This window comes from Podarcis vaucheri, assembly GCF_965113315.1.
Source record: "Podarcis vaucheri genome assembly, chromosome: 15".
Classification (NCBI taxonomy): Eukaryota; Metazoa; Chordata; class Lepidosauria; order Squamata; family Lacertidae; genus Podarcis; species Podarcis vaucheri.
Window position 1 is genome coordinate 767,440 of NC_138753.1, and position 24,965 is coordinate 792,404.

Sequence of the window (24,965 nt, forward strand, 5' to 3'; positions counted from 1 at the left end):
ACCTTCTGCATGCAAAGCATGCACCACTGAGCTGCGTCCCTTCCCTTTAAGAGAAAGATGCTAGTCCTCATGATTCTAAATAATTTTTTAAAAAAAGATTTCTCCCTTACCCACCTGCTCCAAGGAGGGCGGGGCTGCCCTTCTTCCTCCTAGTCCTCCCTTCCTGCCATGTTCCTTTCACACTTTCACAACAGCCCTGCTAGGTAGAGCAGGCGCCCGGCAGCGAGCCTCGAAGCTCCAGACAGAGGCCCCTTTCCACTGTTTCCAATTGCCCCCCACCCATCTCTCCAAGGAGCGTGGGCTGCCCTTCTTTCTGCCATGTTCCTTTCACAACAGCCCGGCGAGGTTGCCAGCACCTCTCCTACCCCGCGCTCGCCGGCGCTCTGCACGCGCTCCGAGGCGCCCTTGCGTTCCCTCCTCCCTCCGCTGGGGAGGAGCCGGGCCCGAAGGGGCGGCCCGGCGGCCGCAAAGGCGCTTAGGGCGCGCGGCCGGGCGGGCATGAGCGAGGCGACCGTGGTCGCTGTCGCCGCCGCTGCAGCAGCCTCCGCGCGCGCCGCCGCCGCCGCCACTCGCTCCGCGGCCGTACAGAGCAGCAGCAGGAGCAGCAGGAGCGGCGGCGCCATGAAGGTGAAGAAGGGCAGCGGCGCCGGAGGAGGAGGCGCGCCCGGGGCCGGCGCTGGCGGAGGAGCCGCCGCCGCCGCCGCCGCTTGCACCGAGGAGGAGCTGCTGCGCAAAGCCGCCATCAGCCCCGAGGACGTGCTGGGGCTCCCCAAGATCACCTCCGGTAAGGCGGCCCCGCAGGCCCGGACCCCCCTGCACCTCTCCAAGCGCCGTGCGCCCTGGGCGCAGCGCCAAAGCGCAACCCCTCCGGACGCCACAACGCCAGGCCCCTTGCCCGCAAAGACCAGTCTTTTTGAAAGATATATATAGTGGGGGTGGAGGGGGTCCCTGAATATTCAGCCCCCCGATCTTCCACACCCCACCCACTTTCACTCGATCCCTCTAGGGGCCGCAAGGGGTGTCCCTGCTGCACCTCATTGGTCCTCCCCGGCAAAGTCGGCTGGGGGGGGGGCGTCTTCTGTCTCCACCCGCGCTTTTCCTACAGGGTAGTCTTTTCCGCGGGAGGGAGAAAGTTGAATGGAGGAAAGGAAGCAAATAAAGTAGAATAAATGCTGCTGTTCGTCTATTATTATTTCATTCCTGTTGGGTTATTAACATCCCAAGAGTGTCATTGTTTTGACTTTTTGCAAGTCTAGATGGTTATTTATGCTCCTTGTGGATAATTTTTTGTTGTTTTATCTTTTCTGGCAATCCACAATGGAATAAAGTATTGCTCCAGAGCCCCCTCCTGTGGTTGTTTACTCAGAAGTAGCCCCATGGGGCTCGCTTCCCCTAGGGCCTAGGTGACCCATGACCCAAGCAGTCCATGGCAGGTTGCGTAACCAGACACGCGAGTGCATGTCAGAAGCAGGCATGACACGAGTGTTACCGTCGCCTCTCAGTTTGCACCTGTGTTCTTCCAGGGGGCTTATGGCCTGCTATGGCTGGCTGGAGTTCTGGTGGGGCCCTGATGCTCAGAGGCTCCTGGATTCTGCCTGTGTCTGGCTTCCGCCCATCTGTGGAATCTCTCCCGCAAGGATTGACTTGCCAGGATACCTCCCTTGCATTGGAGAGAAGCGGAAAGGTGTCCCCACATTGAGTTTTCAAAGTTAGCATTGGAGGAGATGATAAGGCTTTTAATGTTTAGGGACTGGTAACTTGAAGTAGTCGTGCTTGATTTCCACCTCCTCCCTCCTCCTCCCCTTTTCCTCTTGTGCCATGTCTTTTTAGATGGTGAGCCTTAGTGCTGACTTTTTGGGAGCCACTTTCGAGAACATTTTGGGCTAAAGGCACAAATGCTGTCAAGAAAAGGGAGGTTTGCACGTTTCCAAGCTCTGTCACTTCCTGGAGTGTGCAAAAGCAAATGGGCTCTGTGAAGGTCTAGTCAGTGCATGGGTAGGCAACCTAAGGCCTGGGGGCCGGATGCGGCCCAATCGCCTTCTCAATCCGGCCCGTGGATGGTCCGGGGATCAGCGTGTTTTTACATGAGTAGAATGTGTCCTTTTATTTAAAATGCATCTCTGGGTTATTTGTGGGGCATAGGAATTTGTTCTTTTTTTTTCCTTTTCCAAAATATAGTCTGGCCTCCCACAAGGTCTGAGGGACAGTGGACCGGCCCCCTGCTGAAAAAGTTTGCTGACCCCTAGTCTAGTGTGTCCTTTGAGAGCTTGTCCAGGGCAGGTGTGCTTTTGACCTGCGTGGTTGCAGCTTTGTGGCTTTCCGCCCTCAGACAAGGCTCTGGCAGGGAGAGGAATAGCTCCGGTTTGAGAGCAGGGCTCTAAAGTTTCGGTCCCCAATGGCATCTCCAGGTGGGATTGGGAATGTCCCTCCTGCCTGAAACCCCGGAGAGCCACTGCTGCCTGCTGGTTAGCCTAGACCAGAGCTTTCCAAACTGTGTCGCGACATGTTTGTGTGTCATGCAAACACTGCTGACGCTCCTCTCAGAGCTGGAAAATGGTTAGTTTAACCAGGGGTCAGCAAACTTTTTCGGCAGGGGGCCGATCCACTATCCCTCAGACCTTGTGGGGGGCCGGACTATATTTTCTTTGGGGGGGGGGAATGAACGGATTGCTATGCCCCACAAATAACCGAGAGATGCATTTTAAATAAAAGGACACATTCTGCTCATGTAAAAACACACTGATTCCCGGACTGTCCACGGGCTGGATTGAGAAGGTGATTGGGCCGGATCCAGCCCCCAGGTCTTAGTTTGCCTACCCATGGTTTAACCTCTGGTTTGCTAGTAAAACTGAATTATGCTGCTGCGAAATGATGCGTGTCTAAAAAGTGTGTCACCTACAAGAAAAGTTTGGACTGCCCTGGTCTGAGGGCAGTGCCAGGATGGTCCAGTTGTCTGGTATAATATAGGGGAGCTTCCTATCTTCCTATTTAATCCAGCTCTTAATCCAGCCCCATGAGGACTGGAATTTTGCTTCTTAGGTCTAGGGCAGGGGTCAGCAACCCGCGGCTCCGGAGCCGCATGTGGCTCTTTTACACCTTTGCCGCGGCTCCGGGGCGGATACTAGCGAGGGGAGGAGGAGCATTGTGCGCCCCGACACTCCCCACTGTGGCGGGCGCTGTACTGGCTGTGACGTCGCATGGGGGCGGTGCGTGCATTAGTCACGCACCGTCCCGACGTTACCTTCCCGCCCGCTATCAGATCGCGGCTCCGGAGATATATTTGTTTTAAATGTCACAATGGTTTTGCGGCTCCCAGTTTTTCCCCCCTTCAGAAACGGGTCCAAGTGGCTCTTTTTGTCTTAAAGGTTGCAGACCCCTGGTCTAGGGGAAGGGCCTTAGCAGCCGCTTCCTCTCTCCCTTCTCTCTGCAGCCGCTCATGGTCTTGGTTTGACTCCTGTAGCTGTCTGTATATTGCTGAGGACTGCAATTCAAGCCTCCTGTATATTCCACTCTCAAAGTTTGGGTTTAAGTGCATGTGGCCTGAGATTTCCTCTGCTCCTGGCGAGCCAGACGGTTTTGTGGTTCATTTTTGGATCTCAGTTAATTAGGGGTGTATAAGATGTGGGAATGTAGGAAGTGACTTTGTCCCAGGTCAGACGGTTAACCCATCTAACCCAAATTTGTGCCTCCTGTTGATGCGTTGGACAGGTCATTCCCCTGCCAAACCACAGGGTGTAGAAAGCAGACCAGCAGTCCATCTAGCTCAGTATTGTCTGCACTGACTGGCAGCAGCAGCAGCTCTCCAGGGTTCCAGGCAGGGATCCTTTCCCCCAGGATTATGTGGAGATGCCATTGCGGATTGAACCTGGAACCTTCTGCATGCAAAGGAGGCAATCTACCACCAAGTTGCAGCCCCTAAAAAAAGCCATGCGAGAGTCTAGTCCTCATGGTTCTGAATTGTCTCTGAATTACCCCTGTTTATAAAAGGGCTCACACCGCATCATCTTCACGTCCCATATTTAGGAACACAAGAAACTGCGTTGTACCAAGTCGAACCATTGAGCCATCCAGTTCAGGAGTACCAGCACTGACTGGCAGCAGCTCTCCAAGGTTTTATGTGGGGAGTCTCTTCCAGCCCCACCTGGAGATGCTGCCAGGGATGGAACCTGTGACCTTCTGCAACTGAAGCCCTCTTGCTCCCCGCGCATTGGAGGATTGGAGTCGGGGGAGGGGCATCTTTGCCAATTTGATGCATCTTTGCCAATTTATTGATTCTGAAGGCTTCCCGCTTGGGCTGGGTGACCGTGTGCTAGGAGCTGCCAGGAATTTTGGCCCGCTGTTCATTCGCTCTATTTATTCAATTCTGTTTAATTCTTGACCTCCTCCCCGCAAATCATCCCAAAGCAATGAATGAGAATTTCAACGATTAAAAAACCCCACCCATATTCATCAATCAAATTTGCACCCAGGGAAGATGAGATAAGGATCTTTGCTCAAGAGATTTCTTTGAAAGGAAAGGTCTTTGATAGACCCTGGAAAAGCAGCAGAGATGGCATCTGCCTGAGACGTAAAAATAAGGCGTTCCAAAGGTTGGGTGCCGCCACACTAAAGGCCCCGTTCTGTAGGAAAGGTTCTGTGAGAGGCCATCTCCTGCAGAGCAGAGGGATCAGTTGGGCATATAATGAGTTAGAGGATCTTTTAGGATCCCTCCAGGCTGGTGGCGTGTTTTTGTGTGTGTGGAGTTGAGTTCTGTAGCATGACGTTGATGCAACAAGAGTGTATTAATAGCAGATTTTTACTGGACCGTCCACACGTCGTTCCGCAATATTAGCTGTTCTGCGATAACTACTCCAATGTTGCCACAGTATTGCCCTCTGAAGGGACACTCTTGGGCTATAGTGTAACAAAAGATAAACTGGAACTTGTGCAGCTATGGAAAGTTGGACGAAATTATCCAGAAACTTTGGAGCATGTGCCAGTGAGGAACTAAGTGTGTGCCCACCACGAAATCTTTGCAGGCACAGTGTCAAAAGTGTGACAGTCTAACCGCCCCGTTAACGTCTTGCGCGCAAATAATTATTTGTTTATTTCATAAAAATTATACACCTCTTGATTGAACCCCCCTCCCCCCAACCTCAAAATGGTTTACAAAAAGATGAACATTAAAGTCAGGGGGGAAAACTACAATGCATTGAAATATAAAAGCTGTTAAAATGCCACAGCGGATTAAAATTCACACCAGCTTTTGTGGGGAGGCTTGTATAAACAAGAATGTTTTCAGTAGACTCCAGAAAGAGTGCAGGTGACCTGATCTCAAGAGGCAGGGAGTTCCGAAGTGCAGGTGCCGATGGAAGTGGCCAACACTGCAACAGCTCAGTTTGTAGAGCACGAGACTCTTAAGGACATGGGTTCGAATCCTGCGGTGGGCAAAATATTCATTGTATTGCAGGGGGTTGGGCTGGATGATCCTCGGGGTCCCTTCCGCCTCTACAATTCTGGCATTCTAAGTTGAATGCATTATGAAAAGGGTGTCTGGAGGACCCCTTGGGTATCCGGTTTCCTTGTCTTGGGGAAGGGCTGCAGCTCATTGATAGAGCCCCTGCTTTGCACCCAGAAACTCAGATTCAGTCCTGGGCAGCATCTCTGGGTGGGGCTGGGAGAGACATCTTTTCCTACATCCTGGAGAGCCATTGCTGCCCGTCAGAGCAGACACTGCTGAGCTAGATGGAGCAATGGTTCCGGCTGGCAGAAGGCCACTTCCTATGCTCCTTTGGGTCCAGCCCCGACCAGGGTGAGGGCTACGGGGCACATGCGGGTGTCCTGTTGGGGACATCCGGGCAGCCGCTATGGGAAGCTGCCTGCCGGCCTCTCTGGGCCTTTCGTCCGACCCAGCAGGGCTGAGTCCTGTTCCTACTGCAAAGCGAGATCCTCTTTGTCTTAAGAACATCAGAAAACCCTCCTGGGCATGGCCAAGGCGGACCCACGTGTCCAGCCTCCTGCTCTCCCAGTGGCCACCCAGATGCCCCCAGGGCAAACCCACAGGCAGGATTCGAACACAAGATATTCCCACATTGCAGGGGGGCTGGGCTAGATGACCCTCGGGGGTCCCAGTTTTGTGGTTCTATGAGGAGCCTCGCTGCTTCCGACTGTGGAGGCAGAACATCAGATCAGGCCTGGCTGCAGGATCAGGCCAGTGGCTCCTCTGGTCCGGCATCCTGTCCTCAGATGGCCACCCCAACGTCCTGATGGGTAGCCCGCAAGTGGGATCTGAACCCGAAATCCCTCTCGTCTCTTGTGGTTTCCAGCCACCGGCGTTCAGAAGCCTCGCTGCCTCCCCATAGCCCTCTCCTCCTCTGGGAATTGGCCTGATCCTCTTTCAAAGGGGTTGGGGGCCCCTCCTGCTCTCCTGCAGGACGTCCAGTTCCCCCTGTCCCCTTCCTGAGCAGCTGGCGCTGAAAAGGTGTCCTTCCAAGGGATTAAGCCCAACTCGAACCCTCTGCGTCCCCTTCCCTGTTGCCCAGATTTGCGTCTCGCTCTCAGGGCCTCGCGCAAAGAGGGCGGCCGATTAGCCGGGCATTATCCCTGGGTGCCTCTCACCTCCTCGGTCAATAGTGATGCTCCCTGCAGAGCGAGGAATAAATAGACTGTTTCGGGCATCTTCTGCGACAGCTGGTTCTGCACGGCACTTTTTCGATTTCTCTTGGGCACTTTGCCTCTCGTCGTTTCCATTTATTTGCTTCCTAGAAATTCACACGCCGCTCGATTGCTTAAAAACAAAGCCGCCCCTCCAGGCCGGTTATGAAAAAGAGACAATTATCTAGGAGGAGAAGTAGCAACAACCGTAACCGAAGGCTGTTGAAATGTTAGGTGAAAACTCGCAGCAGCTTTCTGAATGTCTGGATGGGCTTGTCTAAATAAAAAAATGTTTTCAGTAGGCACTGAAAGCAGTACAGGGAGGGTGCCGGCATGGTGTCAATAGTCAGGGAGTTCCAAAGGCCACCACTCTAAGAGATTGAGTTATTGCAAATGCATGCGTGTTATTTATGCAATTCTTTGACCCAAACCTTTGCTGTAACTTGGTGCCAGGATGGATTTGTTTAAAATGCAACATTAAAATACTTGGGAGTCCTTTGTCCATTTCTAGGCACCCCAGTTTAAGAAGGACATTGACAAGCTGGAAGGTGTGCAGATGAGGGTGACCAAAATGATCAGGAAACCAAGCCTTGTGAGGAACGGTGGAAGTAGCTGGTCAAGAGGAGACTGAGAGGAGATACGATAGCCATCTTCAAATGTCTCGGTTGTTTTCTCCAGCTCCAGAGGGGAGGACTCAGAACAATGGCTTCAAATTGCAAGGAAGGCGACTCAACATCAGAAGAACTTTCTAACAGGAAGAACTGATCAAAGTGGAACGGATTCCCTCTGAAAGACCCTTTTAAGCAGCAGTTGGATGGCCATCTGTCAGGGATACTTTAGCTGAAATTCCTGCATTGCAGGGGCTGGACTAGGTTACTTTGGGTATCCCTTCTGACTCTATGTTTCTTCAATTTATCGGAGGTTATTAAAGAGAGCTTGCTCCTTCATGGATCACTGCCTTGCCGTGGCGAAGGGGCTTGAATAACTCAGAGAAGCTATGAGCTATGTTGTGCAGGGCCATCCAAGATGGACAAGTCATGGTGGAGAGTTTAGACCAAACATGATCCACCTGGAGCAGGAACCGGCAAGCCACTCCAGTATCCCAGCCAAGAAAACTCCATGGACAAAAACAACAGATGTATGGAAGTGAGAGCTGGACCATCAAGAAGGCTGATTGCCGAAGAATTGATGCTTTTGAATTCTGGTGCTGGAGGAGACTCTTGAGAGTCCCATGGACTGCAAGAAGATCAAACCTCTCCATTCTGAAGGAAATCAGCCCTGAGTGCTCACTGGAAGGACAGATCCTGAAGCTGAGGCTCCAAGACTTTGGCCACCTCATGAGAAGAGAAGACTCCCTGGAAAAGACCCTGATGTTGGGAAAGATGGAGGGCACAAGGAGAAGGGGACGACGGAGGATGAGATGGTGGGACAGTGTTCTCAAAGCTCCCAGCATGAGTTTGACCAAACTGCGGGAGGCAGTGGAAGACAGGAGTGCCTGGCGTGCTCTGGTCCAGGGGGTCACAAAGAGGAGGACACGACTAAATGACTAAACAACAACAAAGAGAGCTCGGAGGGCTACCTGTTAGGGATTCTTCAGCTGAGATTCCTGAATTGTAGGGTTTTGGACTAGATGGCCCTTGGGGTCCTTCCAGTTATAGGATTTTAAAATCATGTTTACACATCAGGTTGCGGGAGTGGAATTGGGAGCCGTTTTGTGGCCCAGGTGAGGGGGATTCCTTCCTCCGACCCGGGATGCACTTCAAAGGGAGCTCACAGGCCTCTCCTCCTCCTCCCTCCGCCCATCCATTTTTCCTTTTGCAGATCACCTTCCTATTTATAGCTGTGCTGTGGTAACTGCTAATGAACTTATCTCAGAGCCAAATCCCTCCGAGAGAGGGAATTATCTCCTTGCTACGCAGATGGGCTCCTGTGTGTTGATGTGGGGATTCACCGGGGCTCTTGCGTCATTAAGGTGGGATTCTTTGGGACTAGTAACTTACAAAACAACCCTCGCTGGTCCGTGTCGGCGGCTGGTGTTGACCGAGAGAGACCCAGGCACACCCTGGCACAGTAATAGCGCAGATATCTGTGGCCAAAGTGGATTGATTTACGCTGTGTTTAAATATGCAAAGTGCTTCTCCCCTAACCCCCATTTAAGATATTATTATATCAATCTCTATCAACTAATCTAGTTTTTGTTTTGTTACATATTTTGCGTCCTCATTTTGTATTTTTATGTTGTTAACTGCCCTTTGATCCTACGAAAATGTAGGTCATAATACAAATGTAATAAATAAATAAATAATAATAATGTAGCTCCCATTTTGCAGATGGGGAAAACTGAGATGGAGAGGGAGTTGGCTGCTGTGTAGAGCTGGTGGCCTACACAAAGTCCCTGGGTAGGAACCCCCTTATTTCTTGGTTAGAAGACTAGGACACTGGAGACAGGGTTCAAATCTTCACCTGACCTTGAAGCTCTCTGGGTGTGACCTTAGGCTGAGAGAGGCTCTGGGTGGCCCCAACCCACCTCACAGGGTTGTTGTGAAGACAAAGCAGGGAAAGGTGTGTGTGGAATGTCTGTCCCACCTCAAGCCCCTTGCAAGAAACCTGCTTTTAGTCTATTGCTATTTTAGCACTTGGAATGTCTCGACTTATTCTTGTTTCCCCCAAGGCATTGCTAATTTTATCGCATTATCTCCCCCCCACCCTTTTTGCAGACACGTGGTGTATAAGCGTTAAGAAGTACCGTAAATAAGCCTGGGATATGAACGCCCTAGCAAAAATAATAACATGAACGTCAATAAAATAATTTCATCTTTTAAAAAATGCCTCTTTTGGTGCTCTCAACACCAGAAACACTTTAAAAAATAAATAAACTGCAAGCAGAGACGCTTTGGGATGTCGGGTTCCTTCTCCTGACCTCAAGGGCTTGAATGTGCAACTTGTGTGCCCACTGTATCTGCCTGCGGCTTCCTATCGCTTCCTGTCTTGCCACTCCGAGCGAGAGACCTTCCTTCAACTTCCTCTCCCTAACACCCTAATCGCTGATTCTCTGGGCGTGGGTGTCCTCGCCTTATACCTGGCTTACCTCGACACTGCGGGGTTTTAAAAATAGCCCCTGAGCTTATCAGTTACCCGAGCAAAGCTTGTTAGGCAACAGGGCTTTGGGGAAAGGGGGGTTGGCCCGTTTTCCTCCTCTGGGGGTGGAAGAAGACGTGACGGCGTCCCACAGCGCTGTTTCCATTACGCCGCAGATTGCCTCCCTCCAAAAACGCCGACATGATTAGCCATCCGCCGTGGCAAAATTGCTTAACTTCTGCAATGGATCGAGGCAGCTTCCTTTGCAGAATTATGTCGTGAGTGACGTTTTCTCCCTGGTCCTTTCAGTGCAAAAGGAAGCTGTGTGTGTTTGTCAGCTGCGTATTTCTTGCAGACTGAAAGTTATAACAGTTGTGTCAACCCATTGATTCCTCCACTGCAACAGGTTGGGTAGATGGCCCAACTCTACCAATTCTTCCAACTCTACAATTCAATGATGATGATGATGATGATGATGATGATGATAATATATTATTTATACCCCACCTATCTTTGTGGCTTAGGGCCCTCGTATTTACGGGACCGGCTCTCCTGGTCTGCCTTGCAGAGGACCTTAAGGTCCATGAACAACCATAGTTTAGAGGTCCCAAGCCCTAAGAAAGTCAGACTATCCTCCACCAGGGCCAGGGCCTTCTCAGTGATGGCTCCGACCTGGTGGAATGCTCTGTCCCATGAGACCAGGGCCCTGCAGGATTTAACCTCTTTCTGCAGGGCCTGTAAGACAGAGCGATTCCGCCTGGCCTTTAATTTGAATTCAGCCTGATCTTTTATTCCCCTTCCTTCCCTCCCTCTCCCCTTTTTATGAAGATTTCCCGCTCTGGGATCCCACAGCTGGTAATTCTCCCCTGGTCTCCTCGCTGGCCCAAATAGGACTAATTTAGCCAGCTAGCCCTGGTGATCGTCTAATGTTTATTGGATGGATTTTCCCTCTAAATTGATTTTTGAATTCTGAATTTATTGTTATTCACTTTTTATACTGTATTTTATGCTGTTTTTTGTTGCATCAATTAAGTGTTTTAAATTTGTTGTTAGCCGCCCTGAGCCCAGTTTTCTGAACTGGGAAGGGCGGGGTATAAATAAAAATTTATTATTATTATTATCTGGCTGGGTTTCCCCAGCTGCTCTGGGCGGCTTCCAACAGAATATTAAATATATTACTCCTGTTTATGTTTTGTGCACTGCTTGATTGTAGAAAACCTCACCTCAGGTTCCTCTTATCTCACTAGCTTATCTAAGATGTAACTTATTTCAAAGAGTGGTGGTTTTCCTGTGACCTTTTTGACTCTCTTGAGTTTCGCATTCGGGGCTCATTGCTTTTGCGTAACGAGCGTCTCTTCCTGCACGTTGCGCAGAGCTGCTCGCCTGCGTGTTGCCCGGAAGCCGCCGGCCTCTCTCAGCATGTTAAGAAAGAACATACCGACGGCATTTGCACCTGGCGTTTTCCCAGTGTGCGCCTGTTCAGCAGCCGCTAAGTGTCACCAAATCTGCCATTCCCCCCATTTTTCAAATCTTAAATTCAGCTCCCCGCGTTTCCACATCCGGTTGTGACTTTTTTCCCTTAAAAGAAATTCTCAAGAAAAATCTGCAACATTTGGTGTGAATTTCTTGAATTTTTCTACACAATTTTACGATTACGATATCTTTATGGTCATTGTCCCATGCAGAACAATGAAATTGAAAAACTACATAAAACTACATAAAACCTACATAAAACTACATAAAACTACATAAAATCACATTACGTGATATTGTGTGTGGGGGGGTTGTGTGTGTTTGTGTATTTGCAAAGTGGTATTCCCTGATAGGGGAAACGGGTGGCGCTGTGGTTTAAACCACTGAGCCTAGGAGTTGCCGATCAGAAGGTCGGCAGTTCAAATCCCCGTGACGGGGTGAGCTCCTGTTGCTCGGTCCCTGCTCCTGCCAACCTAGCAGTTCAAAAGCACGTCCAAGTGCAAAGTAGATAAATAGGTAGCACTCCGGTGGGAAGGTAAATGGTGTTTCCATGCGCTGCTCTGGTTCGCCAGAAGCGGCTTAGTCATGCTGGCCACATGACCCGGAAGCTGTACGCCGGCTCCCTCAGCCAATAAAGCGAGATGAGCGCTGCAACCCCAGAGTTGTCCATGACTGGACCTAATGGTCAGGGGTCCCTTTACCTTTACCTATTCCTTGATAGACTGTTTAGGGAAGCTTTTAATATCTGAAGTACTATTGTATTTTAATATTTTGTTGGAAGCCACCCAGAGTGGCTGGGGAAACCCAGCCAGATGGGCAGGTTATAAATATTATAATTATTATTATTATTATTATTATTATTATTATTATTATTATTATTATTTTGCATTTTTATCTGTCCTTTTCACTTATATGTTCCTTTTTTGATGTACTGTTTACTGTAGCATATGTATTTTTGTACAAGTTCCCTGTCTGGAGATTTGCATTGCAAAAGTCAAAGAAGAGCAGATTTTGGAGGACAGCTACACTCTCAGCGCTTGCCTTGTTTATTTATTGTGCATTTATTCGCATCTCTCTCCCACCTTTTCTGTCGAGAAGCTCAATGTGCCTTACACGGTTCCCCCCTCCTCACGTAACCCCCACAACACCCCTGTGAGGCAGGCTAGGCTGAGAGAGGCAGTTTCTGACCCCCAAGGTCTCACCTGGTCTCTGCTTCATGGGCCAAGGGGGTGATTCGCACTCTGGTCTCTCCCAGCCCCTAGTCCTCATTTAATCCCCCCAACATCCCTGTGAGGTTGGTGAGGCTGAGAGGCAGGGATGGGCCCAAGTTCACATGCAGTGAGCTTCGTGGGCCAAGGCGGGGTGTGTGTGTGTGTGTGAATTCGAACCCTGATCTCTCCCAGTTCAGAGTCTGATGCTGTAACCACTCCACAACCGCTGCCTCTTAGAAACGGCAAACCGGGTAGGGTTGTTTTTAAATGCAAGCAGAATCGACTTCCTTTCTCCTCCTGACACATTATTTTGTTGGCTTGCCCACAAGGTGCGTTTGATTTAAATCAAATTGATTTTTCAAGTTGATTTAAATCACTAGTCAGTAAGACCTGATTTAAATCATTATTAATTTTTTACAGAAAGACTCATTCTTGCTGGTATAATCTTAATATTTCCAACCAGAGGAAGGTTTCATTTATGGAATAATAAATTTTCAGGGTAGTTTTTACAGTTATATCAAAAATTACTGATTTGGTTATACTATTAGAAATACATAGACAGATAATTATGAAATAATTGAGAGGTTTAATAAGGTAACTGTTTATATTTGGACAACTTTTCTGCTGTACTTTATTGGAAGGAGAAAAACAATCATTTCCTTAATAACAATTTAAACAATTTATTCAACTTAAACAATAACATTATAGCATATGTATCCATGTTTGTTAACTGATGTGGTTAAATATTTTTTTTTTGTTTAAAAAACTTTAACCGAGTTTTAGCACACATGAAAAACTTAAAACAAATCCTTATTTCCTGATGAATAGCCTTTGGACTACAATGTAACTTAAATAGAAAACAATCTTTAGTAAGATATTTCCTCCAAAAGCATTTTATTTAAAAAATCCAATTTTATTTTTTTAAAAAAATCCAATTTAAATATATATATATTTGATTTAAATAAAAAAAAATCCAATTTTTAATTTTTTTTAAAAAAAGAATCATTGATTTTTATCCACCCTGGTTGCCCATCTTCCTCATTGACAGCCTTGTGGGCACTCATCTCAGGGGGGGGGGCTGGTGATGGGTGCCAAGGCCCGATGGCTTCCTCTCGCTGCAATTCTCGTGTTGGCAGGGGTTGGACTAGATGACCGCTGGGGATCCCTTCTGTGATTCAAGAGCCTCGGAGCAGAGGGGCTGTGGGAAAGGGAGGATGAGCAAGCTGGTGGGAGCCCCTTTTGCTCCACCCTGGGGACTGGACCGCTCTATCTCCCTCCCACCCCAGATGAGCCATGGCCACACCATCTCCATGGCAACCGTTGCTGAGGGGAGATGGCCGTTGCCATGGTGCTGGGAGGGAGGGAGCAGAGTGGGCAACTCTGACTGGCCTGTGCCATTAACCGGGGCAGGATTCACCAACCTGGTGCCCCCACCGTGAGGTTTTACAGGAACATGCGAGATCGTGCAAGGGTTTCACCCGTCTCAGTATTGTCTGCACTGACAGGCAGCAGCTGCTCCCCAGGGGTTTCGCCAGGGAATATTTCTCAGCCCTACCTGGAGATGCTGCCGACGGGGATGGAACCTGGGCCTTCTGCATGCCAAGCAGCCGCTCTGCCGCTGATCTACGTGCCACCCTTAAAAGAGAGGGGCTAGTCCTCGTGGTTCTCATTAAAGGGATGCTTTGAATTAGCAACAGAGGAAGCAGCCGTCTACCGAGTCAAAGCATTAGCACATAAAGCCCAGTGTTGTCTACACTGACTGGCAGCAGCACCCTTCTAGGGTCTCTCCCAGAACTTCCTCTAAAAAGAGAATAAGTTTCCAGCCCTCATGGTTCTGAACTAGAGGCTGGTTTAAGCAGGGGCAGAGGAAACTGGCTTAATCACACGGCAGACGATTTGTGCACCTAGTTCAGTATTGTCTGCACTGGCTGGCAGCAGCAGCAACACCTCCAGGGTTTTGGGCAGCAGATCTTGCCAGCCGGCTTACTCACCAAGAGGGGAAGGAATCTGCACAGCTGTTTCCCACTGAGTTTCAATGACTATTTGCAGATAATCTAGAAGGACAATTATTTTTAAATATATCTACATTGGTATCCTCAAAAATATTCAGGAACATTAATTTTGAACAGTGTGTGTGTGTGTGTGTGTGTGTGTGTGTGTGTGTGTGTGTGTTTAAATTTTCTGCTTCATAATTTAAAATACTCATTTTACACCCTTCAGATATCAATGACTTCCCTTCTCGTTTTCCATGGTTCATTTTACATATCATATATCCCTGCATATTTTACAAAAAAACTATACTATTCACTATTCCATTATGACATCCATCAAAGCTTATTTGCACTGTTGAATTTATCTTAATGCTGCCAGCGTTTTCAGCTGTACACTGTTATTTCCCATATATTAAACGTTTTTCTGTCTTCTTTAAATGTACAGTGGTGCCCCGCAAGACGAATGCCTCGCAAAACGGAAAACCCGCTAGACGAAAGGGTTTTCCGTTTTTGAGCTGCTTCGCAAGACGATTTTCCCTATGGGCTTGCTTTGCAAGACGAAAACGTCTTGCAAGTGTTCCGATTTTTTTTTGCTCCCCCCCTTTTCTAATCCGCTAAGCCGCTAATAGCCTTTTAGCCGCTAATCCGCTAAGCCTTTAATAGCCGCTAAACCGCTAATAGCGCTAATCCGCTAATAGGGTTGCTTCGCAAGACGAAAAAACCGCTAGACGAAGAGACTCGCGGAACGGATTAATTTTGTCTTGCGAGGCACCACTGTATGTTTGTGCACAACTTCTTTCTTTTGTAATATTTATCCTTTCTGTCAAGATTAAATTAAAAAAACCTTGCCCAATTTACATTGCCACCATAAATGATAACACGCTGAGTTTATCACAACCCCTCCAACAATGGGGAGATATGGAAAGAAGCATTTTTGACACCTGGAAATGAGGAGGATGTCTTCCTTGTGCATTATTTTTCCTAAGGAAACTAGATACAGATTTCAAGGGTTGGAATTCCTATATTTCATTCCAACCTCCAGGAAAAAATTGTGTGCCGGTATCTGTTTCCTATGATGCGGGTGCCGCTGTGGGTTAAACCACAAAGCCTAGGACTTGCTGATCAGAAGGTCAGCGGTTCGAATCCCCACGACGGGGTGTGCTCCCGTTGTTCGGTCCCTGCTCCTGCCAACCTAGCAGTTCGAAAGTACTTCAAAGTGCAAGTAGATAAATAGGTACTGCTCCAGCGGGAAGGTAAAAGGCGTTTCCGTGCGCTGCTCTGGCTCGCCAGAAGCGGCTTAGTCCTGCTGGCCACATGACCCGGAAGCTGTACGCCGGCTCCCTCGGCCAGTAAAGCGAGATGGGCGCCACAACCCCAGAGTCGGTCACGACTGGACCTAATGGTCAGGGGTCCCTTTACCTTTCATCTGTTTCCTGTATCCTGTTAAGGGGTTCCATAATATTTGCACGTTATATTAACTCTGGGCCCCTGCGGCTTGATGGAGGTAGAAACTGTCTCTCAAGCCTTGTTACGCTACCGTTTCTACGGGGATGTACGCTCGGTATTTATTACCCCTGCTATGCAAAAATCTCCAAATGAATCTGAACTTCAATGTCTAAAATCCCTGGTAGAGGACAAGGATCCTGAGATCACGTTGAGGGTAGCCAAATTCTGTGCGACTGCCATAAAACTTAGGGAACAAGCTGTGCTATCATAATGATTAAGGCCTTAAATGATAATTTTAGGTTATATATTAGTGACTAAGTTTTAATTTATATATATTTTTAAACTTGCTACATGTGTATTGTCTCTGTTATACCGAATTGCAAATTCAAATGTATCCCTATCGTGTTTTGTGACTTCCTTGAAATTGTATGTGGGCTGGAACTGGTCTGTGACCGAAATAATAAAATGCATTCATTCATAACTTTGGCTGATTGACATCCGATGCCCTTTTTAAAATGTGTTGTAGAAGGGGAGGATTATTGGGTTGTTCTTGTTTTTATTATGTATTGTGTGATTTTATATTGTGATTTTTAACGCTTGACGCTTTATTATGTTTTTATATTCTGCTGGAAGACGCCCAGAGTGGCTGAGGAAACCCAGCCAGATGGGCGGGGTGTAAATAATACAAATTTATACTTTATATTATTTTATATTTTATGATCTGCCCCGAGACCTGTGGGGACAAGGCAGAATACATGTGCAGTAAATAGATAAATAATAAATAATAACAATTAATCAATTGTGCAGAGTACCATCTGGGGCTCTTGGGCTTCCTCCTTGAAATACCCTCGCAGCTGACCGCCCCCTGCTGATTCGCTGCATCCGATCCGGCCAATCTGGGATCTGCCCAGATGGTCCATTTGCCGATGAGGGTGGCTAACCTCGTTAGCCGTCCGGAATTAGAATCCTTTTAGGGCGCGGGGGCCGGGGTGGGCGGTCGCTCTGACAGGCTTAGGGCGAGCGAGTGCCGCGGCCTCTGGGCAGAAGGCAAGAGGGGAGCTACTCTCTGTTAGCAGCAATAACAATAAAAAGGCAAAATGCTATTATTGATTTATTGCTGTAATGTCACAGAGCACAGGTTGCAACTTTAAAATGCAATACCCAAAACAATTTGAAAGCACTTGCCTTGTTTACCTATGAGATTGACTTGAGCCCATTTGATCACTGTGATCGGGGAAGTTGGCGCTGCCAGGTCACACCCGTTCTGCCCTTGTAAGAACTCGGCTGCTTAGCGTGGCAGCGTTTGCACATTGGAACTCCCTGCCTCTTGATATCAAGCACCTGCTAAGAACAATTTTGTTCAGGTAAACCTGCCCATATGCTTAGGAAGTTAGGGTAATTCTAACCTGTTTGAGTATTTTACCTTTTGCATGCTTTGAAGTAGGCTTGCAAATCTTTCTTGGTAATCTTGTAAACCACTCTGACGTTTTTGCCATCAACTGATAATAATTGGAGTCCTGGGGTAAGTCCAGTTCTGGGCACCCCAATTTAAAAAGGATGTTGACAAGCTGGAAGGTGGGCAGAGCGACCAGGATGAGCAAGGACATAGAAACCAAGCCTTATGAGGAGTGGTTGAGGGAGTTGGGTATGTTTAGCCTGGATAAGAGGAGATTGAGAGGAGAAAGGATAGCCATCTTCAAATATCTTCAGGATATTCAAATATCTCACATAGAAGATGCAGCAACCTTGTTTTCTCCTCTGAAGGGTAGGACTCGCGCCCGTGGCTCCAAGTTCTAAGAAAGGAGATTCCGACTCAACATCAGGAAGAACTTTCTGACAATAAGAGCTGTTTGACGGTGGAACAGCCTCCCTTCAGAAGGTGGTGGACTCTCCATCCTTGGAGGTTTTTAAGCAGAGATTGGATGGTCATCTGTCCTGGACACTTTAGCTGAGATTCCTGCATTGCAGCGGGTTGGACTAGATGACCCTGGGGTCCCTTCGAACTCTACAACTCTATGATAAATTGTGCCACTAACTCACATGAGTTTTTAAAGCCCTGAACAATTCAGGCCCCACATAGAGGGAGGGCCTCCTCCTTCCCCACAGTCCCCATTGAGTATTGAGATCGGCAGGCGGTGCCTTCTTGGTAGTTTCTCCCCCTGCAGATTCTCAGCGGCTGAGGGAAAGAGGGCCTTCTCTGTGGTGGCCCCTAAGCTAGGCAACTCTCACCCCAAAGAAGTGCACCTGCCACCTTCATTGTCCTGCTTCCATTGAATGCTGAATGCCTTTCTACTCAGGCTCGCAACATTCAAGGTACGTATTTTAGGACCGACTTGCTTTTTGTGATTGTAAACTCATGGAAACAGAGAGCTATTGGAAGGGACCCTGAGGGTCATCCAGCCCAACCCGCTGCTGCAATGCAGGAATCTCAGCTGAAGCATCCTGGACAGGTGGCTGAGGATGGAGAGTCCACAACTTCCTGAGAGAGTCTGTTCCACCATCAAACAGCTCTTGCTGTCAGAAGGTTCTTCCTGATGTTGAGTCAGACAAAAAACAAACAAACAAAAAAACAGCTTAAAATACAGTATAAAACATGAATAACAATAAATTCAGAATTCAAAAATCAATTTAGGGGGAAATCCATCCAATAAACATTAGGTGATCACCAGGGCTAGCTGGCTAAATTAGTCCTATTTGGGCCAGCGAGGAGACCAGGGGAGAATTAGCTGTGGGATCCCAGAGCGGGAAATCTTCATAAAAAGGGGAGAGGGGGGGAAGGAAGGGGAATAAAAGATACTAGACTTCTGTGGCAAACAGAAGCAAACAAAGCAGCTTAGAATTGGCTTTTCTTGCCGCTGCATCTCGCGTCGAATCTGACTATGTACTAACATGAACTTACTGGATTCTGATCCAAACTTCTGACTTGCTCAATGATTGAAGCGAATTATTGTGTTATACATATCTTTATAAGTTTGAGTTTGTAATCTCTGTTAGAGTTTGTAATCTCTATTTGAGTTTGTAATGCTTGTCAGAATACATTTGAATGGATCAGTTTTTGTTAAAATTGACTATTGATTTGTGAGTAGGGACCACTCCCACTATGGAAACGAACATTGGCCTGAGGTCTTGGTGTGCTTTTTTCTTGGTATATTTAATAACAAGAACTCCAACTTATTTAGCGCATCTCACTGTTGGCACAGATTTCCCGGGGTTCCCTGGGAGAGCGCCTTTCTGTCGGGGAGGAGGGGGGCCCAGATCCGCCTCCTCTATTTAGGTGTATTGGGCTTAGCGGCTGCAAAGGAGCTTATCCTTTTTGTTCTGTCAGAGGGCAAAGCCTCTTAGGGTTGGCAAGGCCGCAGGGGCCGCAGGGGCCCCACATGCCAGCCTGGGAGAGGGAGGAGGCAGAAGGGAGAGGCTTTGCGAAGGAGGAGCTGGCCTTTCCTCGTGGGGGTGAGAGGCAAGGCACCATGCTTCCTTTGATACAAAAATAAAATAAAACAAAAATCCTGCGTTAAAGAATTTAAAATTGTTGCCGCTTCAGGACTCTGACAAAATAATAATAATAATTTAGAAGCTGCCATAAAGCAGTTCTAGAAATAAATTAGCTGGATTCTGCAACCTGTGTGGGAAATTTGAACGCTTTTTATTCTGCTTGCGGAATGGGGACAGGAGGAAAGGATTGTATTATTAGTTTTTTAACATATGATTTTCAACTATCATTAAACATACTTTTATATCGTATATAATTTTTTTTTACTTCCATCAATCACATCTGAAAGTTTTCCAATCTTTCCCACTTAATTTACATTTCTTACTTTCACTATTACATTTAAGTATCATAACTAATGTCTCTCTGCTTTCTCTTCTTTGCAATGTTCCATATATTCCTCCTTATAAAACTTCTTGTAGTCCTACTAGCGTAATTTGTTGATTGCAGTTGCTCTTCAAATAGTTAGGAGGAAAGAATTGTATTCACCTTCCTCCTCTGGTTACAAGCAGATGGCTTTGGCTGCATGTTTCCGGTGTCTGCTTCCAGTCATAAGGTCTAGAAACTTGCTTTGAAATTCAGTTTTTGCAGGATTATGGTGTACGCACAGCCACAACACCAAGCCTGTTTCCACCTGTTGATGTGGATTTAGGTTGAGTTCAGTCGCAGGCCTATTCTCTGCATAGACCCCACAGCAAGAGGAATGAGAGATGGGCGAATCTGGCAATTCTGATGTCTCTCATTTTCTCATTTCTCACTCAGCTCACCCCATTTCAGCATCGTAGAATGGTAAGAGTCGGAAGGGACCCCCGAAGGTCATCCATTCCAACCCCCTGCAATGCAGGAATTGCAAACAAAGCATCTATCAATTTGCAATTACTATTATTTGTTTAAGTCCCTTGTGAGAATTCATCAGCAACATACATTTTCCCTACTGTACTCAATTTATACATGCACTTTTAAAAAACAAATCAGTGAAATCTGACCTGCACCAAATTTCTCCCCCCCCCCATGAAAAGAAAAGCGGAGCAGCTTTCGAACCCTGCACCTGCCTATGGGGCTGGCCTGAACCCTTTGGCCCACCTGCCCTCCTAACTGCGATGACCCTTCTCTCCCGCAGACTACCTCTGCACCCCGGAGGAGAACGTCTACAAGATAGATTTCACCCGGTTCAAAATCCGAGACATGGAGTCGGGCACGGTGCTGTTTGAAATCACCAAGCCGCCGGCTTCAGGTAAGTTCCTAGTCCTCATTATTCTGATGGAAGGGACTGCTTCGGACAGGAAGCTGCCTTACAACTGAAACTGACCATTGGTCCATCTGCCTCAGTATTGTCTGCACTGGCCGGCAGCAGCTCTCCAGGGATTCAGGCAGACAGGCTTTCCCCCCAGACTTACCTTGAGATGCCTCTGGGGTTTAAACCTGGGACCTTCTGCATGCAAAGCTGTTGCAAGGCTCTAGTCCTCATGGTCCTGCTTTAAACAGGAGCCTCGTACTGTGTCTGCTCAGTGGCAAGGGGTCTACAGAGTTTCTGGCTGGATGTCATTCCCAACCCTACCAGGGATCGAGCTTGGGACCTTCTGCATGCCAAGCAGGGGCTCTTCCTCTGAACCACACCCCTTCCCAGAGGTCTGGATGCTTTCTCGCTTTGCCACAGATTTCTAGCATTTTGTTTTAGTGCTTTTTGCTGTTGTTAAACCATGGAACTCCCTGCCACAGGAGACAGGATCCCCTTGAAGAGCCCTCTGGTGTGAGACCCTTAGATACATCAGAGAAGGATCAGCACCCGCCTTGTCTTCAAGAATGGCGGTACCAAAAGATCCAGGTTCGGAACACGGGTCTGTGGTCTCCAAGCCACTGTGTTCCTAAGGATTCAGGGGGTTTCCTCATGAGGAAGCAATCCCTGGATCTCCTTCACAGCCGCCATTGGTGGTCCAGGTGTGGTTTAGGAGGACAGCGTATCTAAGGCAGCAGTTCTCCACCTGTGGGTCCCCAGATGTTGTTGGACTACAACTCCCATCATCCCTGAGCTCTGGCCTTGCTAGCTAGGGGTGATGGGAGTTGTAGTTCAACAACATCTGGGGACCCACAGGTGGAGAAAGGCTGTGATGGACCCCCTTGGCTTGGTCCAGCCAGACTCTCCCCTCCATCTCCTCCCAGAACTCCTCTTTAGAGAACTCGCTTTTGCTTTCAAGAGTCAAGTTCCTCGTCTTCATGATTCTGTGGGAGGGAACTGGGTGCTGGACTAGACGGGCTGGCAGGCTCCTCTTGCATTGGGATACCTGCCCTTTATTTTTCATTTCCTCTCTCTTCTCCTTCCAGAGCGAGAGCACAGTGACAAGAAGGACGTCGACCCCAACGCCGGGCGCTTTGTGCGCTACCAATTCACGCCTGCGTTTCTGCGGCTGCGTCAGGTCGGAGCCACGTAAGTGACCTGGCAAGGCCTTCGCTTGGATGCAGAAACCTTCCCTCTTCCATGTCTGTTTGAATAAATGCACCTTCTAGGCCGGGGAGGGGCAGCCTTCAGCTCAGGGTCCAAATGCTGCCTGGAGCTGATGGGAATTATAGTTTGCAACATCTGGATGGCACCCGGCTGGGGAAGGCTGTTCCACACAGGCTGGCAGCAGCTCTCTTGGCGTTTCAGACCAGGGATATGCCCAGCCCTAATGGGAGATGCCACCTGGGGCCTTCTGCATGCCAAGCAGGTGTTCTGTACCCACGAACTGTGCCAGGGGCTCTGCCACTTCGCGAAAGCCCTTCTCTGAAAGATCAATATTCTAGTCCTCATGGTTCTGAGCTCAGAGCTGGTTTAAGGGTCGCAGGAAGTTACCTTAGACTGAGTCAGACCGTTGGTCTGCCTAGCTCAGTGATGCCTACACTGACTGGCAGCCACTCTCCAGGGTTTCAGGCAAGAGTCTTGCTCTGCCCAACATTGCGGGTTGAACCTGGGGCCTTCTGCAAGCAAGACATCTGCTCTGCCACTGAGCTATGCACTTCCCCTCTCTTTGAGAGTTAAAAAAGTGACTCCTCGCCGAGAAATTGTCTCCCACTTTTTCACAGAATCATATAATTATTGAAAGGGGCCCTCAAGGTTTCATCTAGTCCACCCCGCTTCAGGGCAGGAATCGCAGTCTGCTAACGTTCTGTTCTGATAGTTTTATGACTCCGCTGTTTTGAAAAGTCTGCCTTCCGCCGCTACGTTTTGCAGGGACCTCAGCTTTCTCTTCCCCCTCTCTCAGGGTGGAGTTCACCGTGGGCGACAAGCCCATCAATAACTTCCGCATGATCGAGAGGCATTACTTCCGGGACCAGCTGCTGAAGAGCTTCGATTTCGAGTTCGGCTTCTGCATCCCCAGCAGCAAGAACACCTGCGAGCACATCTACGAGTTCCCCCAGCTCTCCGAAGACCTCAGTAAGCGGCTGCCAACGCGGGGGGGGGGGGGAACGGGGGACGGACAGTAGGGCAGCAGGAGCCGGGGCGGCGACCTCCGGAAGTCGTTGGACCCCACCTCCCAGCAGGCATTGCTTGGGAATGCTAAAAACTCACAAAGACCAGCCCGGGTTCGAAAGCTTCCTTCCGCCATCTTGATTCAAAATGTCGTCTGATTGTACCAACCTGCTCCATTTTGGGCAAGGTCACTATTGGCAAATCATTTTATCCATCTGTATTATTATTATTATTATTATTATTATTAATAATAACATCCCACCTTTTGCCCAAGGCTTCTGCCAATTAAAACAACCGCAACACAAAAGGCTAAAAGCATACAGAATCATTAATCAAACTCTTAACAGAAATGAAATAATATAAAAAACTGATCTATTAAAATATGGGTAATATAAGCAGCACAGGGCTATTTAAAAGCCCTTTCCTTAAAAAAACAAACCAAAACAACAACAACAGCCAGTCAGTCCCCAAAAGCCTGTTGGAACAGAGCGATCTTCTCCTGCTGGCAAAGGAAGCGGTGAACCTGGTTTCTCCAGTGGGCCTGTGAGGGTGGTGGGACCTAGAGGAGAGACTCCCCCTGGGCTGGGCATCTTTGTTTGGGGCGTTGCAGTCCACCCTATAGCCAGGCTGTCGGCTGTGAGCCTCTTTCTTTCCCCTTCCTCCTTTGCAGTTCAGGAGATGATCCTGCACCCCTACGAGACCCAGTCAGACAGTTTCTACTTTGTGGATAGCAAGCTGGTCATGCACAACAAAGCGGATTATTCCTACAGCGGGGGACCCTGACGCAGAACCGCCAGGCGCCTTCCCCGCAAATTCCTGTAGAAATGGGTTCGCGTTTCCGCCGGCCGGCGTTGGCATGGAGAGCCAGGATCCGAGGACCCTGCCAGGAGCTGGAGTTTCGGGACTAAAATTAGCTGAAGTCGTTAACTGTTCCTTGAGCTGTCGAGGCAACCCCCCCTGCCCACCCCCTCTCCCAGGGAGAGCCTCTTCACACCACTGAGTAACCCCGTAGTTGTGGCTTGAAATAGCTCCATGTAGTTAACTCCAGGCCAACGAGGTCTGCGTTTCATGCCGGCTATGGTGTGTGTGTGTGTCTCTCTCTCTCTTCGTCTTTGGCCCAGGGGTTTGGGTTTTTTTTGTGGAAAACCCACCCCATATGCTCTCTCCAAGAGAGTGGCATCCTCGATGAACCCCTTTTTCTCGGAACTGGTGGCAGGCGGATGCGAGCTCTGAGACGTGCACCTTCCCTCTGGTCGGACAAAGGACCTGTGTGGTCCTTGGGGCAGAGTCCTAACCTCCTGTTCCCATTTCCTTTGCCCTTTCAGTGTTCTGAGAAGCGGAAGCAAATCAGGACAACATTTAGATAGGTGTGTGTTTTTTTTAAAGAGGGGTCTTGCTGTGGGAGCCTCTGGCACTTGCAAAGGGCGGCAACTGTCCGTCTCAGGCTGGGTGGGAGCCCAGATCCCAGAACACCTCATTCAGCCCAATCCCAGGGTCTCCCGCGTGCCCCACCCTTTGCCATCTCTCTTGGGGGGATCCTGGAGGCTTGTCACAGAAACGGGCCGCTGGGGTCTATTACTCCCATTGTCATACTTCCCCACCCCAAGCCCAACAAATCTCTGCATTCCAGTGTCTGGTGTCATTTGCACTTAGAAAGATAGCTGTGGGTATATTAGACCAGATGGGATATTCCTCTTCTGCCAGGCCTCTTCCATCTTCCGTGCAAATCCTGGAGAGTTGGGGGTCTCCAGTCCTTTCGTGGGTCTCCCCTCGTCCTCCGCCCCTTCTGCAGACACCTCTTCCTTCCCATACAGAACTGGCCGACTGAACCCCAACTCCTTAACCCAAACCCAACTTCTTTGTTAAAGGAGAGCCACTCAGGCCAGAATCCTATAGACATTCCAGCCAGGGGGGCTTTTTTTTTTTGGGGGGGAGAGTAGCCTGCCCTGTTAATGAGGATTTGGGGAATGGGATTTTCTTATTTTAAGCACTCTCTCTCTCTGTGTGTGTGTGTGTGTGTGACTTATTTATTTCTTTTGGCTTCCTCTCTGTGCGAATCACCTGGGAAACATCCCTTCTCCGAAGATGCGCAAGCCCAAAGGTCAGGGGTCGGAAGCGACTTAGGGTGCTGGGGTGCCTGTGTGGGGCTCAAGCTCTCCGTGGGCATTTGACTCCAGAACGTCCAAGGAGAGGAAGGC

At 48.7% G+C, this 24,965-nt stretch overlaps 1 protein-coding gene across 1 annotated transcript; it reads left to right on the forward strand.

Annotated features, from left to right (window-relative positions):
* Nucleotides 1-591: 591 nt before the first annotated feature.
* On the forward strand, nt 592-24,965 carry UNC119 (unc-119 lipid binding chaperone). Its single transcript, XM_082201957.1, has 5 exons — nt 592-784; nt 20,440-20,553; nt 21,642-21,744; nt 22,559-22,731; nt 23,438-24,965. Exons 1-5 carry the CDS (start codon nt 622-624, stop codon nt 23,548-23,550), a joined length of 666 nt encoding a protein of 221 aa, XP_082058083.1. The 5' UTR covers nt 592-621; the 3' UTR covers nt 23,551-24,965.